The sequence below is a fragment of the Rhincodon typus genome, chromosome 18 (assembly GCF_021869965.1).
Source record: "Rhincodon typus isolate 14 chromosome 18, sRhiTyp1.1, whole genome shotgun sequence".
Classification (NCBI taxonomy): domain Eukaryota; kingdom Metazoa; phylum Chordata; class Chondrichthyes; order Orectolobiformes; family Rhincodontidae; genus Rhincodon; species Rhincodon typus.
In genome coordinates, this window is record NC_063349.1 from 55,191,939 (window position 1) to 55,209,333 (window position 17,395).

The following is a 17,395-nucleotide window of genomic DNA, read 5'->3' on the forward strand; positions in this document are numbered from 1 at the left end:
TCAGCCTCTCTGCTCCTATGATGCTGCTTGGCCTGCTGTGTTCATCCAGCCCTGCACCTTGTTGTCTCCTATTTTCTCTTAGAGTCATTTACCCTATTCCACCAATTAACACGTGAGACACAGTGTTTTGCTGTGTCCAGTTTGCTGACTGATTGCTTTAAGGTAATTCTTGCTGAGTCCCTCTGTTGTTGAGGTGCTGGGTCTTTGAATTGATCAAAGATCATTCATGATGGTCACGAGAATGTCTTGAATTTCTGTGGGTGGCCTGCACATGGGCATCATAACAGTGCACCCAAGTGGTTCATGAGTTTACACTTTGACTTAGCTGATCATTAAACAACTTCTCAATGCAGAGAGCATTGCTCACCACCATTCATTGATGGAGCCCATCACAGCTCCAGAAACAAGCAGCCCCTCAAAACAGCTTTGAAAATAATCCATAAATATCAAATAAATGTACATGAACTACGAGGTGGTGTAGGATTATGATGTTCCCTACGTCTGTAAATGCACATGCCATGTTAATTCTCCAATCCCGACTTGGCATAGCATCTGGAGTGTGGGAGGTGTGGTTAGAAATCCTTGTGTTTAACTTTTGGAAAGTTACCCATGAAAAACTCAAGAGATGAAGAACATCTTTGGAAGAATTTAAGAGCTGTGCATAAGCAACTGGTCTTCATTCAGAATTTCATTCAATTTGTATCATAAATTGTCCACATTGTTGTTTTTTTTTGCATTTTGCGACTTCTGCCTTGTGTGAAATTGAAGAGATCAGGCGATCATGCTAAGTTTTGAAAAATCTGCCATTCATTTTCTTTTTAGAACCTGTCAGCTGGGATGTGACAGAGCAGATGGAAATCGTCCAATTTCTTATTCTTTTCTATGATTTTTATTTGACCTGATTCCAGAAAAAGAAACCTTAATCCATTTTTCTTTCTCTGTTAAAAGCGGTGGCGATGGTCAGGACGATGCAGGAGAGCTTGATTTCAGCGGGTTGCTAAAACACCGGTAAGACATTTGAGTGTCTGATGATAAAATCGGTTACTTGGATGTTGTCTTAATCTGTTGGAATTGTCTCTTGGGAATGCTATGAAGACCTGGAAGGATTTGTGAGCTGATTTTAGTAATCGGATAGCCCCATTCCCTTTGAAGTTAAGGTCCGCATTCCATTTGCATTCCCTATTACCCTCTGAAATTGGAAATTAGCTTTTGGTGATTCATGGACGAGGATTCCCAAATCCCTTTGTTCCGTAGCTTTCTGCCCAAGAGTTCATGTAACTTGTACTTGATGACAGTCATGTAATAAAGAGTATCTTATGATGAAAGACAAACGCCTCCTGGATTGAGACTTACTTGTGGTCCATCTTCTACCACAGACAACTGAACAGTCTCTTAGACCAGCACAGGAAGCAGAATTGGATGTAGCATTATTCCCCAACCACAAGCCACCAGTGATGCGTATCCAAGTACCAGAATATAACAGGAGTTATTGCAATAAGTGACCAAAGTGGATGGCACAGAAACTCAGTGGTTAGTGCTGCTGCCTCATGGCGCCAGGGACCCGGGTTCGCTTCCACCCTCGGGCAACTGTCTGTGTGGAGTTTGCACATTCTCCCCGTGTCTGCGTGGGTTTCTTCCTACAGCCCAGGTTAGGGTGGATTGACCATGCTAGAGTGTCCAGGGATATGCAGGCTAGCTGGATTAGCCGTAGGAAATGCAGGGTTGTGGAATATGGTGGGGGATGGAGTCTGGATGGGATCTCTTCAGAGGGTCAGTGTGGACTCAGGCTGTGAGTTTAGATCGAGGGAGTTGGAGACTTCAGCCAATTGTACAGCTGGGAAAAGTTACAGAGACAGAGGGGGAATTAAAACCCAGGAATTGAACCCAATATTCTACATTGTTTTTATTAACAGGGAGTTGAAGGAAGAGAGCACCGAGCCTGAAGTTGATGTTTGGGAACTGCTGAAAAATGCTCAGCCACACGAGTATGAAAAGATAGCCTTTGAATATGGCATCACTGACCTCAGGGGTCTGCTAAGACGCTTGAAGAAGATAAAGAGGGAAGAGAAAAAAAGTGCTGGCAAGTACCTTTAAAGCTCAGTCTCTGCTCCGTTTTCACATTCCCTCGATGTCACTGTGAATGATTCATAGAATGGTACAAGGGAAAACAAGGCCATTCAACCCATCGTAAAAAAGCTATGCTGTTTCACCCCTCACCCAATAAAAACTCAATTCATTTTACTTTTCAATTTTGGAAGTTCCTTTGAATCTGCTTTCCCTACCCTTTCAGGCAGTGTGTTGAAGCTTGCAACATGGTGTTGCATAAAAACAAAAATTCCCAATTTCCCATATTTCAGACAACCACATTATAAACGTGTGCCCTTCTGGTGACTGACCCTGCAGCAGTGTTAACAGTTTCTGCTTATTTATTCCATCGGAACCCCTCATCATTTTCAGATCTCCAATAAATCTTCACTTAATCACTACACCATCAAAATTACAGAATGGTTACAGCACAGAAAGAGGCCATTCAGCCCAGTGTGTCTGTGCTAGCTGTCCAGAGGATCAATATACCTCATGCTGTTCAGTCGCCTCCTTCCTGTAATCCTGCACCTTCTCGTTTTTTCAGATAACAACCAATTCTCTTTTATAAAACTCAAATGAACTTGCCACTGTAACATTAGCGAATTACAAACTAATCATTTGCTGCAGGAAACTTCTCCTTTTTTTCATTCATTCATGGGATGTGAGTGTTGCTGGCTAGGCCAGCATTTATTGCCCATTCCTAAGTTTCCCAGAGGGCATTTAAGTGTCAACCACATTGCCTAAAGGGCATTATTGAACGAGCTGGGTTTTTCCAACAATTGGCAATAGTTTCATGGTCATCATTAGAGTCTTAATTCCAGACTTTTACTGAATTCAAATTCCACCATCTGCCATGATGAGATTCAAACCCAGATCATTACCTGTGTCTCTGGATCAATAATCCAATGATAATATGACTAGGCCATGCCTTCCCTTTCTCCTCATGCTTCCATTACTTTCTTTTCTGCCAATTAACTCAAATTTGCATCCACCCCCACCCCATTCTCAATCCTTTGACTATTCAGATCATTTTCTGCCTGTTTACTCTATCCAGATCCCTCCTGATTTTCAACACCTCGACCAAATCTCCTCCCCACCTTCTCTTCTCCAAGTAACACAGTTCCAAATTCTCCAATCTGAAGTTCCTTATTCAGACGAACCTTTTCTGCAGCCTCTTTAATGGTTCTTTAAGTGTAACTGGATCCGATAAGGACCCTGGAGGTGTGGCTACATCAGGAGCAGGGGCTGGGGTTGAAGGGGATCCACTGTGCAGGGCTAGGGACCTAGACCTGTGTGGGGAGCAGCACTGAGGCCTGTGATGAGGCCTACGATGGCTGTCGCTGACCCTGGAGGCAAGACTGCAGTCTTTTCCCAGCTTGATCCACTGTTACCGTGTCCAATCTTATTCAAATCTCTCATGAATAAAACCTAGATGATGATCCTATCCAAGTTTCCACTTCACGTTTCAGTCTTAATGTTTCTCTTTCGATTTTTTGCAAAAGCTTTTGCAAAGATTCTGGAGCCTGGCTACCAAGTTAAGAAAGGTGACAAGATCAGGTTTGTTGTGGATTTGGCAGATCCAACCGTTGACCTGAAATGGTATCGCAACGGTCAAGAAATCCGACCCGGTCCAAAGTAAGTATCTTGCATTTTACCCTCTAGGCTCCTATTCCTGCTATCGCACTTTACATTACAGCCTAAAGCCTGAGCCGTACTGCAATAGTGTTTCGGTGGATGTCCCTAACAGTTCTTGCGGCTGTTTAACTCAGCCCTGCCACATCTGGGAAATACAGCTGCGAACCTGTGCACAGCAAGATCCCACAGGCAGCAAGGAGATCATTGGTTCTTGTCACAGCTTGTCTGCTGTGTTTGTGTGATGTCAATTTGAAGTGTAAGTGTTTTCAGGACACCAGGGAGCTCCCCTGCTCACCTTTGAAATTGTGGTGGAGGATCCATAATAACTCAGGAGACGCAACCGGAAAGGAACATTGTTCATTGTTCAGCCACTTAGAGGCATTATTCATGGCATAGATAGACTAGTCGCAGCCCAGGATAGACAGTTCCGGAGACCCATCCCTGAGTCTGCTTTATCTTTCTTTCCTATATCCCGTATGTTATCACACACAACTTGAATGGGACTTCTTTCCACCTCCAAATGAGTGTAATGTGTTTGAATAATTTGAGAGGTAGGGGCTAAATCAAATGGAGTTGGAAGGAGAGATAAAGCACTCCACATCCCACGATGCCCACCTCTCCCTAAAGGCATCGAGAGGATTGATGAACACAACGTGCCCCCTCTACCAAGGACACCCGGGCTCAGACATAGCCACAGAAAAGGGCCAGGCAGTCAGCAGGAGACAACCCCTCCACAGCCCACTGCTTGGACCTATTTATTGCCATCCTGGCCAGACCCAGGAACAGACCCATGAGGAGGTCCTCCAATCTGCCCATACCCTAATTGCCCACCAAGTCTGGAGTCACATGTAGTCCAGACCAGGTAAGGAAGCAGTTTCTCTCCCTAAAGTCTTCAGATGGGGTTTTCCTGACATCCAACATTAGACTCTTAATGACAGATTTTGTTTCTATTTTAAACTGAAATCCCATTCCATCCTCTGTCATTGGTGAGATTTGAACCCAGGCCCCCGGGTCATCTGATCATTACTCCAATGTTGATACCACTAGGCCACTGCCCCCCAAATACAGTGAGGGGGAAGATCAGGAGAGGGCTGAAATTGAGAAATCTGATGCAAAGTGTTTCAAATCAACTAGACAGTTGAGCTTGTATTCAGTGAAGTCTTTCTTTGCAATTTTTGACAGATATATCTTTGAACACAAAGGAACATTGCGAATGTTAACAATCAAAAACTGCACCATGGCAGATGATGCAGCGTACGAGGTATCAGCTGGGAATGAGAAATGTGCAACGGAATTGTTTGTCAAAGGTAAATAATTCCAAAAACCTCCTTCGCCTGCTATGATAAAACCAAAAGGATTGCAGATGCTGGAAATTTGAAACAAAAACAGAAATTGCTGGAAAAGCTCAGCAGGTCTGGCAGCATCAGTGGAGAGAAAACAGAGTTAACATTTCGGGTCCAGTGACCCTCCTTCAGAACTGAGTTTCTGATTTCTCTCCTGCAGTGGTTTTCCAGCAATTTGTTTTTGCTTCTGGTCTACTGCTGTTTGATCTTTGTTAGTTATTTTTGCTGCTTTCTTAGAGTTTAGAATTACATTGAACATATAGTGTGAAAACAGACCTTTCAATCTCTGAAGAAGGGTCTAGGCCCGAAACGTCAGCTTTCCTGCTCCTCTGACGCTGCTTGGCCTGCTGTGTTCATCCAGCCCTACACCTTGTTATCTCAGACCTTTCAATCTGTCTGGTCAGTCTACTTTGTGATTATGTTCCATTCAAATGTTCTCTCATCAGTGAATGTCATCAACGTATCCATTTCCCTCATGAGTTTATCTAACTTGCTGTTCAGTATGTCAGTTGTATTCCTCTCAGCCACTCTCTGTTATATTGAGCTTCATATTCTCCCCACTCAATGGGTGAAGAATTTTTTTCCAAAATTCACGATTGGATAATTGGTGACTCTCTTAAAGTGAAGACGCTGAGTTTTGGAACCTCTTGTAATTGGAAACATTTTCCATTTACAAAATCTTCAGCCTTATCTCTTGCACTGATGTGCTGGGATCCCCCATCATTGAGGATGGGGATATTTGTAGAGCCTCCTCCTCCAGTGAGTTATTTAGTTGTCCATCACCATTCAGAACTGGATGTGGTAGGACTGCAGAGCTTAGATCTGATCCATTGGTTGTGGGATCGCTTAGCTCTGTCTATCACTTGCTGCTTTCGCTGTTTAGCATGCAAGAAGTCCTGTTGGTGGCTTCACCAGGTTGACATCTCATCTTCAGGTATGCCTGGTGCTGCTCCTGGCATGCCCTCCTGCACTCTCCATTGAACCAGGGTTGATCCCCTGGCTTGATGGTAATGGCTGAGTTGGGGATATGCTGGGCCATGAGGTTACAGATTGTGCTGGAGTACAATTTTACTGCTGTTAATGGGCCACAGCGCCTCATGGATGCCCAGTCTTGAGTTGCTAGATCTGTGCGAAGTCTGTCCCATTTAGCATGGTGATAGTGCCACACAACACGATGGAAGTTATTCTCAATGTGAAGGCGGGACATTGTCTCCACAAGAACTGTGCGGTGGGCACTCTTACTGATACTGTCATGGACAGATGTAACTGCAGCTGGTAGATTGGTAAGGATGAGGTCAAGTATGTTTTTCCCTCTTGTTGGTTCCCTCACCACCTGCTGCAGACCCAGTCTCGCAGCTATGTCCTGTAGGACCTGACCAGCTCGATCAGTGGTACTACTGCCAAGCCATTCTTGGTGGTGGACATTGAAATCCCCCGCCCAGAGTACATTTTATGCCCTTGTCATCCTCACTGTTTCCTCCAAGTGTTGTTCAACATGGAGGAATACTGATTCACCAGCCCAGGGAAGGAAGTATGTGGTGTTATAAAGCAGAGTTCGACCTCCCTCTGAGAACTACAACCAAAACACCCAAAGAGGCGCACTTCACCCTGTAATCTGTAAATGGAGTGTGAAATGTGGTGTAACCTGCTCTTCAGCAACTTTTAGTGGTTGAATAAAACAAATCCCTGACACTTACTTTAAAATCAACAAGTAACAATTTGTTTATCTAACTCTAACAGTGAACAAATCACCTAAACTATGAACAAACGGAATAAACCCCCCTTCTAACTACTAACTATTCCCGAATACAGCAAGATTCTAATGGTATGCTGTTCCAATAAAAGAAGTCCCACTTTATATTAAAAAAAATTTAGTCTCTCGAATTTACAGACAGGTTACATGTATTCCAGAATGTTCTGTGACTTCACCGTTGGTTCTTCTGTCAGGAATATTAACTAGATAACACAGTGGTGAGCTGGATGAACACAGCGGGCCAGGCAGCATCAGAGGAGCAGGAAAGCTGACGTTTCGGGTCTGGACCCTTCTTCAGAAATTCTTCAGGAGCATTAACTCGTTGTGCCATTGGTACCGTTGTTGTTTAGGTGGTGCTTTTTCTGAGGCATAAAGGAGGCTGTGAGAGCCAGCAATTCTCCCTTGAGAGCTGAGGGCCATTTGCTCCAGCAGATGGCAGCTCGTTCTGGCGACGTGTCCATCTGCCTGCTTTTTGTACCCGTGAAGATATATCCATATTTCTTACAATAGGATTGGTCCTATGTTGTCAAAATCATCAGACTTACATTAATTGGTGTTTGGTATATTAGTACCTGTTACAAATTGATTGGCTAAATTCAAAAGCTTATTGTCCTGGTAAAAACTTCTGCTTGGCCTGTGAACCGTACGGCCTTTTGATTCAAATGTTTCAATTTGGTTGCTCTCTATCTACTTGCAATCTCTCGGGCTGCTGCTCACAGGCATCCATTTTAAATCTTTAAACACAGAAAAAGCACATAATTTTTTTTAAAGGGACCACGCAATGCTTTTTCCCCCTTCGCATTTTACAAACACCAAATCCTAACATCCTGCCTCCCAATCCGAAAGTACTCTACACAACTTCACAACAGTGATAATCAGCTGGAGGTTTCCTTGCCCGTGTTTAACCTGAAGCTGTGAGATTTCATAGAGTCTGGAGTCAAAGTTGAGGTCTCCCAGGCTAACTCCCTCCAGAACCGGGGGACGGGGGAGACGGGGGTGGGGATGAGGGTTGGTCGCAGTTTAAGGATACAGGTTAGGTCCTTTAGGACTGAGATGAGGAGAAATGTCTTCACCCAGAGGGTGATGAGCCTGTGGAATTCTTTGCCACAGAAAGTGGTTGAGGCCAAAACATTGACTATTTTCAAGGAGTTAAATATAGCTCTTGCTGCTAAAGGGATCAAAGGGTACGCGGAAAAGAATCAGGAACAGGGGAGTGAGCTGGATGATCGGCTATGATTATATTGAATACTGGAGCAGGCTCGAAGGGCTGAATGGCCTACTCCTCCTCCTATTTTCTATGTTTGTATGGCTGTATGACACAATGCCGCTCCCATCCCCTCCCCCATTTCTGAAGAAGGGCCCTGACCCGAAACGACAGCTTTCCTGCTCCTCTGATGCTGCCTGGCCTGCTGTGTTCATCCAGCTCCATGCTGTGTTATCTCAGACTCCAGCATCGGCAGTTCCTACTATCGTTTAGGGACTGAAACTGCTTTATATTCAGCCAAAGCCATTTAGATTTAGAACTGCACAGGCTGTTAAACATGGACAAAAACAGAAGTTGCTGGAAAAGCTCAGCAGTTCTGGCAGCATCTGTGAAGGGAAAAACAGAGTTAACATTTCGGGTCCGGTGACCCTTCCTCAGAACTGGGTAAACGTGGTTTCTTTATTGTCTGTTCCTAACGACTCCCTCTGCTGGTACATGCGTGTGTGATAGCTTCAAGTAGACAAAATGTAATTTTCACTGCAAGCTTAGGCCACTGGTAAAGACCCTTCTCTGGGGAGGATTTCAGACTGAAAGTATAAAAGGCATGTCTCTGAAATGGCAGGGTTTAGCAGCAATATCCATGTGGATGATTGGCTTTAATTCTCCTGCATTGTGCCGTTGTCTTGCAGAGCCTCCTGTTTTAATCACACGCGAGCTGGAGAATCAGAATGAGCTGGTTGGCGAGAGGGTGGAGTTGGAATGTGAAGTGTCAGAAGATGACGCACAAGTGAAATGGTACAGGGACTCCAATCCTGAAACCTTGTTAGCGCGGGAAGAAAAGGGAGACAGACAAATATTTGTAATAGGATTGTGAGAAAGTGATTGTAAACATGCAAACGTACAAATTGGGAGCTGGAGTGGGCCATTCAACCCATTAATCCTGCTTTGCCATTCAGTCAGCTGCCCTGACTATAGCTTTAACTTCACTTTATGTCCTCCTACTCCCATCTACTTCCTGGATCGTCAAGAATCTAGCCTTTAGCAATATTCAGTCACTCTGCCTCCACCACTCTCTAAGCAAGAACAGCCCAAAGATTTATGATCATCAGTGAGAAAAGAATTCTCCCCAGCTCAGCCTTAAATGGGACACTCCTTATTGATAAACTGTGTCACCTAGTTCTATCTCACTGACAGAAGGGGCAACATCCTTTCAGCATCCATCTGGAAAAATCGTTGCAGCATTTTCTGTCCTAAGTCAATGACCTCTCATTCTTGAAATCTCCAACAAGCGCAGGCCCAGATTCTCTCAAACCCTCAGAAACTAACCCCTACTCCGACTACACTCACTCCAACCCCCTCAACTTCACCCCTACCTCCCTCACTACCCCTGCACAATTAGACACCCCCATCCCAAGCCCATTTCAGGAACCAGTCAAGTGAACCTTCTGAATAATTATTGGGAGTAGAATTGAGGGGCTACAGGGAAAGATTGTGGAAACAGCTGATTAATTAGACAGCCCTTTCCAAGAGCCAACACAAATGTGATGAACTGAATGGCCTCCTTCTGTACTGTCAAAGAACAGTTCAGCACAGGAACAGGCCCTTCAGCCCATCAAGCCTGCACCTTTCTAAACCAAAATGTCTTTGGCTCTACGCAGCCTATATTCATCTATTCCCTGCCAGTTCATATATCTGTCTATATGTCTCTTAAACATTGCCATTATATCCACTTCTACCACTTTCTCTGGCAACACATTCCATGCACTTATCTCCCTCTGTGTGAAAAACTTACCTGTCACACCCATCTCCTTTGAACTTGCCCCGTTTTACCTTAAACTTATGTCCCCTAGTAATTGACATTTCTATCCTGGGGAAAAGACTCCAACGATTCAGTCTATCCATTCCTCATATCATTTTGCAAACGTCTATTAGGTTGCCCCTCATCCTTCAACTTTCAGGTGAAAACAAACCAAGTTTGTCCAATCTCCTCTCACAGCCAAAAACCTCCAAACCAGGCAATGTCCTGGTGAACCATTTCTGTACCCTCTCCACATTTTTCTGGTGGGGCATCCTTTGTCCTTTTCTATTGAATTGATGATGAAGATTTGTGCAGTGATTGGGCTCTGGAATGTACTGCCTCAGAGTATGATGGAGACACGTACAATTAAAACATTCAAAAAGGAGGTCTGCATCAATATCTGGAGTGAGAGAGTATTCACAGGGCCACGGACAAATGCCCACGGAGTGGGACTGGGTGAGTTACTCTTGCAGAGAGTGAGCACAGATATGATGGGCCAAATGGCCTCCTTCTGTGCTGTAACCATCCACTGATTTGGTTAGTTCTTCCACAGACTGTATCCCAGCCATAATGCAGCGATTGACCTCAACGATTCAACGAACATTATTCAGTCAAGTGATGTGCTTTGGTTGGAAGAACATTGAAAGACAATGTAAAATAGAGGGTACAATTCTAAAGGGAGTGTAGGAGCAGAGGGAGCTGCGGGTATATGTGCACAGATCATTGAAGGTGGCAGGACAGCAGAAAAGATCAGTTAATAAAGCACACAGTGCCCTCGGCTTTATGAATAGAGGCATAGATTACAAGAGCAAGGAGGCAGTGATGAACTTGTACAAGATACTTGTTAGACCCCAGCTGGAGTATTGAGTACAGCTGTGGGTATCACATTATAGGAAGGATGTAAATACATTGGAGAGAGTGAAGAAGTGATTTACAAGAACAGTTCCAGGAATGAGAAACTTCAGCTGCGGGGATAGATTGAAGAAGTTGGGAGTGTTCTCCTGGGAGAGAAGGAGGCTGAGATGGAGACCTGATCGAAGTTTTCAGAATCATGAGCAGGTTGGGTAGAATAGATCGGGAGAAGCTGTTCCCACTTGTAAAAGGAACAAGAATGAGAGAGCTAACAAGGTGTAGAGCTGGATGAACACAGCAGGCCAAGCAGCATCAGAGGAGCAGGAATGAGACAGCTTAGTTTTAAAGTGATGTGCCAACAAAGCAAAGGGTGAGAAGACCGTAAGAAATAGGAACATGATTTTAGGCCGTTCAGCCCCTTTGAGCCTACTCTGCCATTCAGTATGACATTCCTCACGTCCACTTTCCTGTCCATTCCCCATACATGTCGATTCCCCGACTGATCAAGGATCTATCTCAGCCTTAAATATACACAAGGACTCTGTCCCCACAACTCGCTGTGGCAAGGAGCTCCAAAGACTCACAACCCTCTGAGAGAAGAAATTCGTCCTCATCTCAATCTTAAATTGGCGCCCCTTTATTCTGATACTCTCCCATGAGGGGAAACATCCACTCAGCATTTACCCTGTCAAGCCCCTTAAGAATCCCATATGTTTCAATGAGATCACCTCCCATTCTTCTAAACTCCAGAGAGTAGAGTCTCAACTTGTTCAATCTTTGCTCATAAGACAATGCCTCCATATCAGGGATCATCCTAGTGACGTGAAAGAAAAAAAAATTCACACAGTGAGTTGTGAGGATCTGGAATGCACTGCCTGGAAATGTGGTGGAGGGGGGTTCAAGAGGGATACTGGATGATTATTTGGATAGAAGTGGGATACAAGGATAGGAGGAAGGAACAGGAGATTGTCACTAGGTGATAGAACCAGTGCAGGCACGTTGGGCCAAATGGTCTCCTTCTGCAATGTAACAAATCTGTGATTCTGTTTGCGGTGTGTTTGCGGCATTAAAATAAAAATCAGTGTCTGGTTTGCTCTGCTAATCAGAGCTGCCCCTATCCCCTCCTCAGGTTTAAAAACGGGATTGAACTTGGGGTTTCATCTAAACATCGCTTTCGGACTGAAGGAAAGAAACATTGGCTCATCATCCCAGAAGCCTCCAAGGCTGATTCCGGAACATATTTGGTGAAGACGACTGGGGGCCAGTCTTCAGCAGTGTTGAAAGTTGAGAGTACGTGTAACTATTTTTTATGCAAGGGTTTTTGAGTGGGATAATTCTTGTCGCGGTATTTTTACAAATTACAAGCAAATTAACCAAGTAAAGGTAATATTGTTCTCAAGGTAGCTGGTGTTGTTGGAATTCCCTTATAAAAATTAAAGACTTCATTAAAAGTGGCCATGAAGCATTGTCATTAAAAACATAACATGGAAACAAATGATTTGGCCATTCAGACCCCCCAAAACCACCGCATCCCACAATATAGGAATACAGAGGATCCTGGATAAGCCACTAATAAAATGTGTTTATGTCTTGACAATATATATTTGCAGCAGCATAACTGAGCATAAGTGCCCTGTGAGTTATCGCTTTGACACTGTGGATGATCGGATTCTGGGTGTTAATCCCGCCACATTCCCAGTGATTTTCCGCTGGTTCCTACTCATGGAAATTTCCAGCTGGTGGAAAAGTTACTTTCCTTCAGCAAATGAAATCTGTCATTGTTACTCGGTCTGGACCCCCTTGAAACCCAAGACCACACCAACATGATTGGTTCTTAAGCACAGATATTTAACTGGCGGCTATTGGGCTCATAATCAATCCCAGGCAAGTTGGTCCCACTCAGCTTAAAAGAATTGTACGTTCAATTGTAGAATCCCTACAGTGTGGAAGCAGGCCATTCAGCCCATCAAGTCCACACTGACCCTCCGAACAGCATCTCACCCTGACCCAACTCCACTACCCTATCCCTGTAACTCTGCATTTCCCATGGCTAACCTACACATCCCTGAACACAATGTGCAACTTTAGCATAGCCAATCCACCTAACCTGCACATCTTTGGACTGTGGGAGGAAACCGGAGCACCTGGAGGAAACCGACGCAGACACAGGGGGAAGGTGCAAACTCCACACAGAAAGTGGCCCGATGGTGGAATTGAACCCAGGTCGCTGGTGCTGTGAGGCAGCACTGCTAACCACTGAGCCACTGTGCTGCCCCTGGATTATGGATTATGCGGTATGCATTATGGTAACGTGGACTGATAGCTGAGGAAATGAGGTGTGTTTTAGTTCGGTGGGGGTGGTGAGAGGCTCTGTATCATACAAGGCGAGGTGACCTGACGTTGTCTGCTTGTTTCTCAGTGAAACCTCTGAAGATATTGCAGGATCTCACCGACCAAGTTGTTCAAGCTGGTCAACAGGCTGAACTTGAGTGTGAATTGTCGGAAGCGAGTGTGGGTGGAAAATGGTACAAGAATGGTCAACTGATCTATCCGAGTGAACACATAAAGATAACTCACCGAAAAAAGTGAGGGTTCACAGCCGTATGTAACCAATGAGTGAATGTTTGTCCTCAGGTCAGAGAATCAGACAGCACACAGAAGGCCACGCAGCCTATCATGCTCAGGTTAACTCTTTGAAAGATGGATCCAATGGGTCCAAATCTTCCCTGCTCTGTTCCCAATGGCCAGGCAATTTCTCTTCCTTTTCAAGCATTTATTAAATCCCCTTTGGAAAGATTTCTTTTTCCACCTCTCTTTCTACCAGCCTGTCCCAGTTTAGCGGTTGGGTTAAATTCTTTTGGCTGTCAGTTTAGGTGGTAACATGCCCATTGTTGAGTTGGACACTTAAGCAGGTGAGGAGTTTGATCCCACCTCAGCCGTTTCAGAATTTGGAATCAATGTGAAACATCTGGAGGTTTAAAAAAAAATGGGATTGATGGGATAGACAGAAAGAAAATATTCCCTGTGGAGTGATAGTCCAGAGCCTCAAATTCTGACAGAACTCCCAACCTCAAATTAAAGCTAGGCCCTTCAACTGTGACGTAGGTCATAAGATATAGGAGCAGGAAGAGGCCATTCAGCCCCTCAGAGCTGCACTGCTGATCAAGAAGACCGAAGCTGATCCGATCGTGTCTTTAACTCCACATTCCTGTCTGCACCCACACCTCCGTTCCCTTAACACTCTCACCTATCTATCTACTTCAACCTTGAATATATTCATTGATCCAGCCTCCAGTGCTCTCTTTAGAAGACAGTTCCAAAGAATAACAAACCTTTGAGAGAATAATGATCTCCTCAATGGCAACCTAAATAGGAGGCCCCTTATTTTAAAATGTGCTGCCTCTGCCCCCCATATCCAAGCAAGAAAGCAGGAGATTTCTGATAAATAACTGGTTAAAAAAAAACTTCCATTGGCCTTTCATTGACCTCTTTTGAAAGAAACACAGTCCAGGTATGCATACTGCTTCAAACTCAAATCCACAAAATTATTAAATGTGAAGCGTCTATAGCATAAGGAGGTATCTAACTGTCCTTTTGGGAAGGAAACCTGCCAGCCATATCATCTCTGAGGCTGTTTTTAATGGCAATTGTATCAAAGTGCTTCAGTTTAGAAAGGAGACCTGTCACTTTCTCAAGGCATGTAGCAATGGGCAATAATGGCTGACCTTGCCAGTGATGCCAATACTCAGAGGCTGGAATTAAAAATGGTCGGATAAATCTACCCTACAGTTGAGAAGAGGAATTCTTTATCCAGCTGCAAGTGCATTTTCTCAAATAAGATGGAAGTTACAACTTGCCCTGTGTGTGAAATCACGTAACTGAAGATGGGATTAGGTAGAAATTCCAGCACAGAAACAGGCCATTTGGCCCAACTGATGGGTTTATGTACCACATGAATATGCTGCCAGAGGAGGTGGTGGAAGCAGGAACAATAGCAGCATTAAAGAAACACCTGGACAAATACATGAATAGGAAGGGAATAGAGGGATACGGATCCTGTAAGTGAAGACAGATATAAGATTCCCCTTCCCCTACCCCATTTCTGAAGAAGGGTCCAGACCCGAAACGTCAGCTTTCCTGCTCCTCTGATGCTGCTTGGCCTGCTGTGTTCATCCAGCTCTACACCTTGTTATCTCAGATTCTCCAGCATCTGCAGTTCCTACTATCTCTGAGTGAGTTGTAACCCCACTGCAAAGCCTCTTCTAGGGGTGCCCACCTTGAAGAAGTTGTCCTTCTCTCTCCGGAAAGACCTCAGTGGATCTCTGTCCCACTGCAACTCTCTGGTAATCTCTTCGGCCCTGAAACTGCTACCTGTCCCTCTTCTCTCCACCTATCTGCTCCTCTATCCACCTTCTATTTATTTCAGAGTCCCCTTCCCCTCCCCCATTTCTGAAGAAGGGTCCAGACCCGAAACATCAGCTTTCCTGCTCCTCTGATGCTGCTTGGCCTGCTGTGTTCATCCAGCTCTACACCTTGTTATCTCAGATTCTCCAGCATCGGCAGTTCCTACTATCTCTGAGTCAGTTTTAGTACGGAAGTGCAAAATGTGTCAGTGTAGACTTGGAGGGCAGAAGGGCCTGTTCCTGAGCTGTATTGTTCCTTGTTATGAATATCCTCCCACCCCTCTTCATCTCACTGAATCTGTGCCACTTTCTCCTTCATGTCTTTGTCTATATTCCCCTTAGATGTATCTTGATCTTCACCTCAACCACCACCCAGTGACAGTGAGTTTCACTTTCTAACTCGCGGAGTAAAGCAATTTCTCTTGAAAGGATCTACTCTGCTCCATCTTGTATTTGTGCCCCTAGTTATGGGGCCACTACAGTTGGAAACGTACAGTCTCTTGTTAGTACAGAGTATCATTAAAAAAGAGAAAAATGTTGCTGAAGGTTCTCACAGTGTACTCATCTAACTAGCCATAAGAATCTTCACTCACATTTATGCATCAGATCTGATGAGTACAAGATGAAAAGCTTCAACAACAAGTCTGTCTTTTCAACTATTAGAATCAAATTCTCTTTGTCCACTCTTTCAAACCTGTTCAAAACTTTAAAGACCTTTTATTAGACAACCCTTCAGCCTTTCAGAGAAAAATCCCTGGTTTGTTCAGTCTTTCATGGCCGTTATAACTTCTTCGAGAAAAGGCCGATACTCTCTGAAGTTTAAAAGAATGAGAGGAGATCTAATTGAGTTATATAAGATGCTAAAGGGATTGACAAGGGAGATGTTGAGTGATGTTTTCCCTTGTGGGGCAATCTAGAATGGGAGTTTGAGGCTGATGGGTAGCAGATTTAAAACAGAGATGAGGAGGAATGACTTCCCTCAGAGGGCCATGAATATGTGGAACTCACTCCCCTAGAGTGCAGTGTCTGCCTCTTGCCTTGGCTAGAGGCAGATTTTTAATTAGTAACGGGTTGAAGGGTTATAGGGAATGGGCAGGAAAGTGACGCTGAGGCTGAAATGAGATCAGCCATGATCCTATTGAACGGAGGAACAGGCTTGAAGGGCTGAATGGCCTACTCCTGCTCCTAGTTCTTATGTTCTTATCCAATAAATATTTTTTTATTTGCGCTTTCTGCACTGCCTCTTGGTCCTTTTAGTAATAGACCAGATTTATGTACAGAACGCCAAGTGCGGCTTAGCTTCAGTTCTGCAGACGTTTAGCAGGAAGCCAATGCTGAAAGATAGGAACAATCACTACTTTTGTTGTTTATTGATTAATTTATGCACAAATTTGCCAAAAGCCTTATGTATTGTGTTTTGTGATTAAAGAGCACACAAGTTGGTGGTAGAAAAGATGGCTTTGGACGACGATGGTGACTACACTTTCATCCCTGACGGTTACTCAATGCAACTGGGAGCTAAGCTTCGAATGATTGGTGAGTGAAAACAGGCAGCGTTCACAGACCTGCTGAACAACGGAAGTTGGGGCTCAATGGGCTGTGTTTCCCTGAGCCCCATGGGGGAGCGTTGGAGCTCAAGGGTTGGGAAGATTGACAGGGATGAGGGGGACCACCTCCTGACACAGTCCTGTCTCCAGCTGATCTGCCCAGGGCAGGCTGAAGGAGAAAGTTGGACTGAGGTGGGCAGTCGACCACTCAAAGGCCCAAATAGGGGCCATTTTTTTAAAGGGTCAGGGTCTTCTCAACTTTGGAACAACCCCTACAAAAATAACTCCACAAAGGCCAGTATCCGGTCACCAAGTTACCCTTTATTTACTCGGGCATTGTACATGACACTGACCCAACTAGCTCAGAGCCTAGACGCTCGTAGAGTGAACAGGCCTGACACCCCTGTTTATATCTGACAACCAGGACTCACTGATTGGACCAGATTAACAGCCCCAATCAGGGAACTCATATTCTATGAGGTCCACCTGGCTGAACTCATTACAATCACTACATCCACCCCCACGACTATTTACAGAACCCACCAGCTTTCTTGAGGAAGATCCCCAAGCAGTGGGGTCAGGAGATCATTGACACCTCCTTTAAATCACTCGTTTTCCACATTAATGGCCTGGCATTTGAGGCCTTCCTATTGATAATGTTCGAATCCTTCAGAAGGGCCCTCCACTTGGAAGATATGGTCACCCACCTACATCGGCACACCTTCCTCACCTGGGCGCTGAGCCTCAACTGCCAATTGGATAGGGCTCTGAATGG

General features: G+C 44.6%; 1 protein-coding gene across 1 annotated transcript in view; it reads left to right on the forward strand.

Annotated features, from left to right (window-relative positions):
* The window catches only part of mybpc1 (myosin binding protein C1), a 108,283-nt gene that overhangs the window by 51,122 nt on the left and 39,766 nt on the right, over positions 1 to 17,395 (forward strand). The window contains exons 14-22 of the mRNA XM_048607960.1: positions 632 to 661; positions 892 to 1,008; positions 1,914 to 2,080; positions 3,588 to 3,720; positions 4,903 to 5,027; positions 8,710 to 8,815; positions 11,800 to 11,960; positions 13,090 to 13,255; positions 16,503 to 16,609. Coding sequence (XP_048463917.1) covers positions 632 to 661; positions 892 to 1,008; positions 1,914 to 2,080; positions 3,588 to 3,720; positions 4,903 to 5,027; positions 8,710 to 8,815; positions 11,800 to 11,960; positions 13,090 to 13,255; positions 16,503 to 16,609 — 1,112 coding nt within the window. The remainder of the gene's footprint in view (positions 1 to 631; positions 662 to 891; positions 1,009 to 1,913; positions 2,081 to 3,587; positions 3,721 to 4,902; positions 5,028 to 8,709; positions 8,816 to 11,799; positions 11,961 to 13,089; positions 13,256 to 16,502; positions 16,610 to 17,395) is intronic.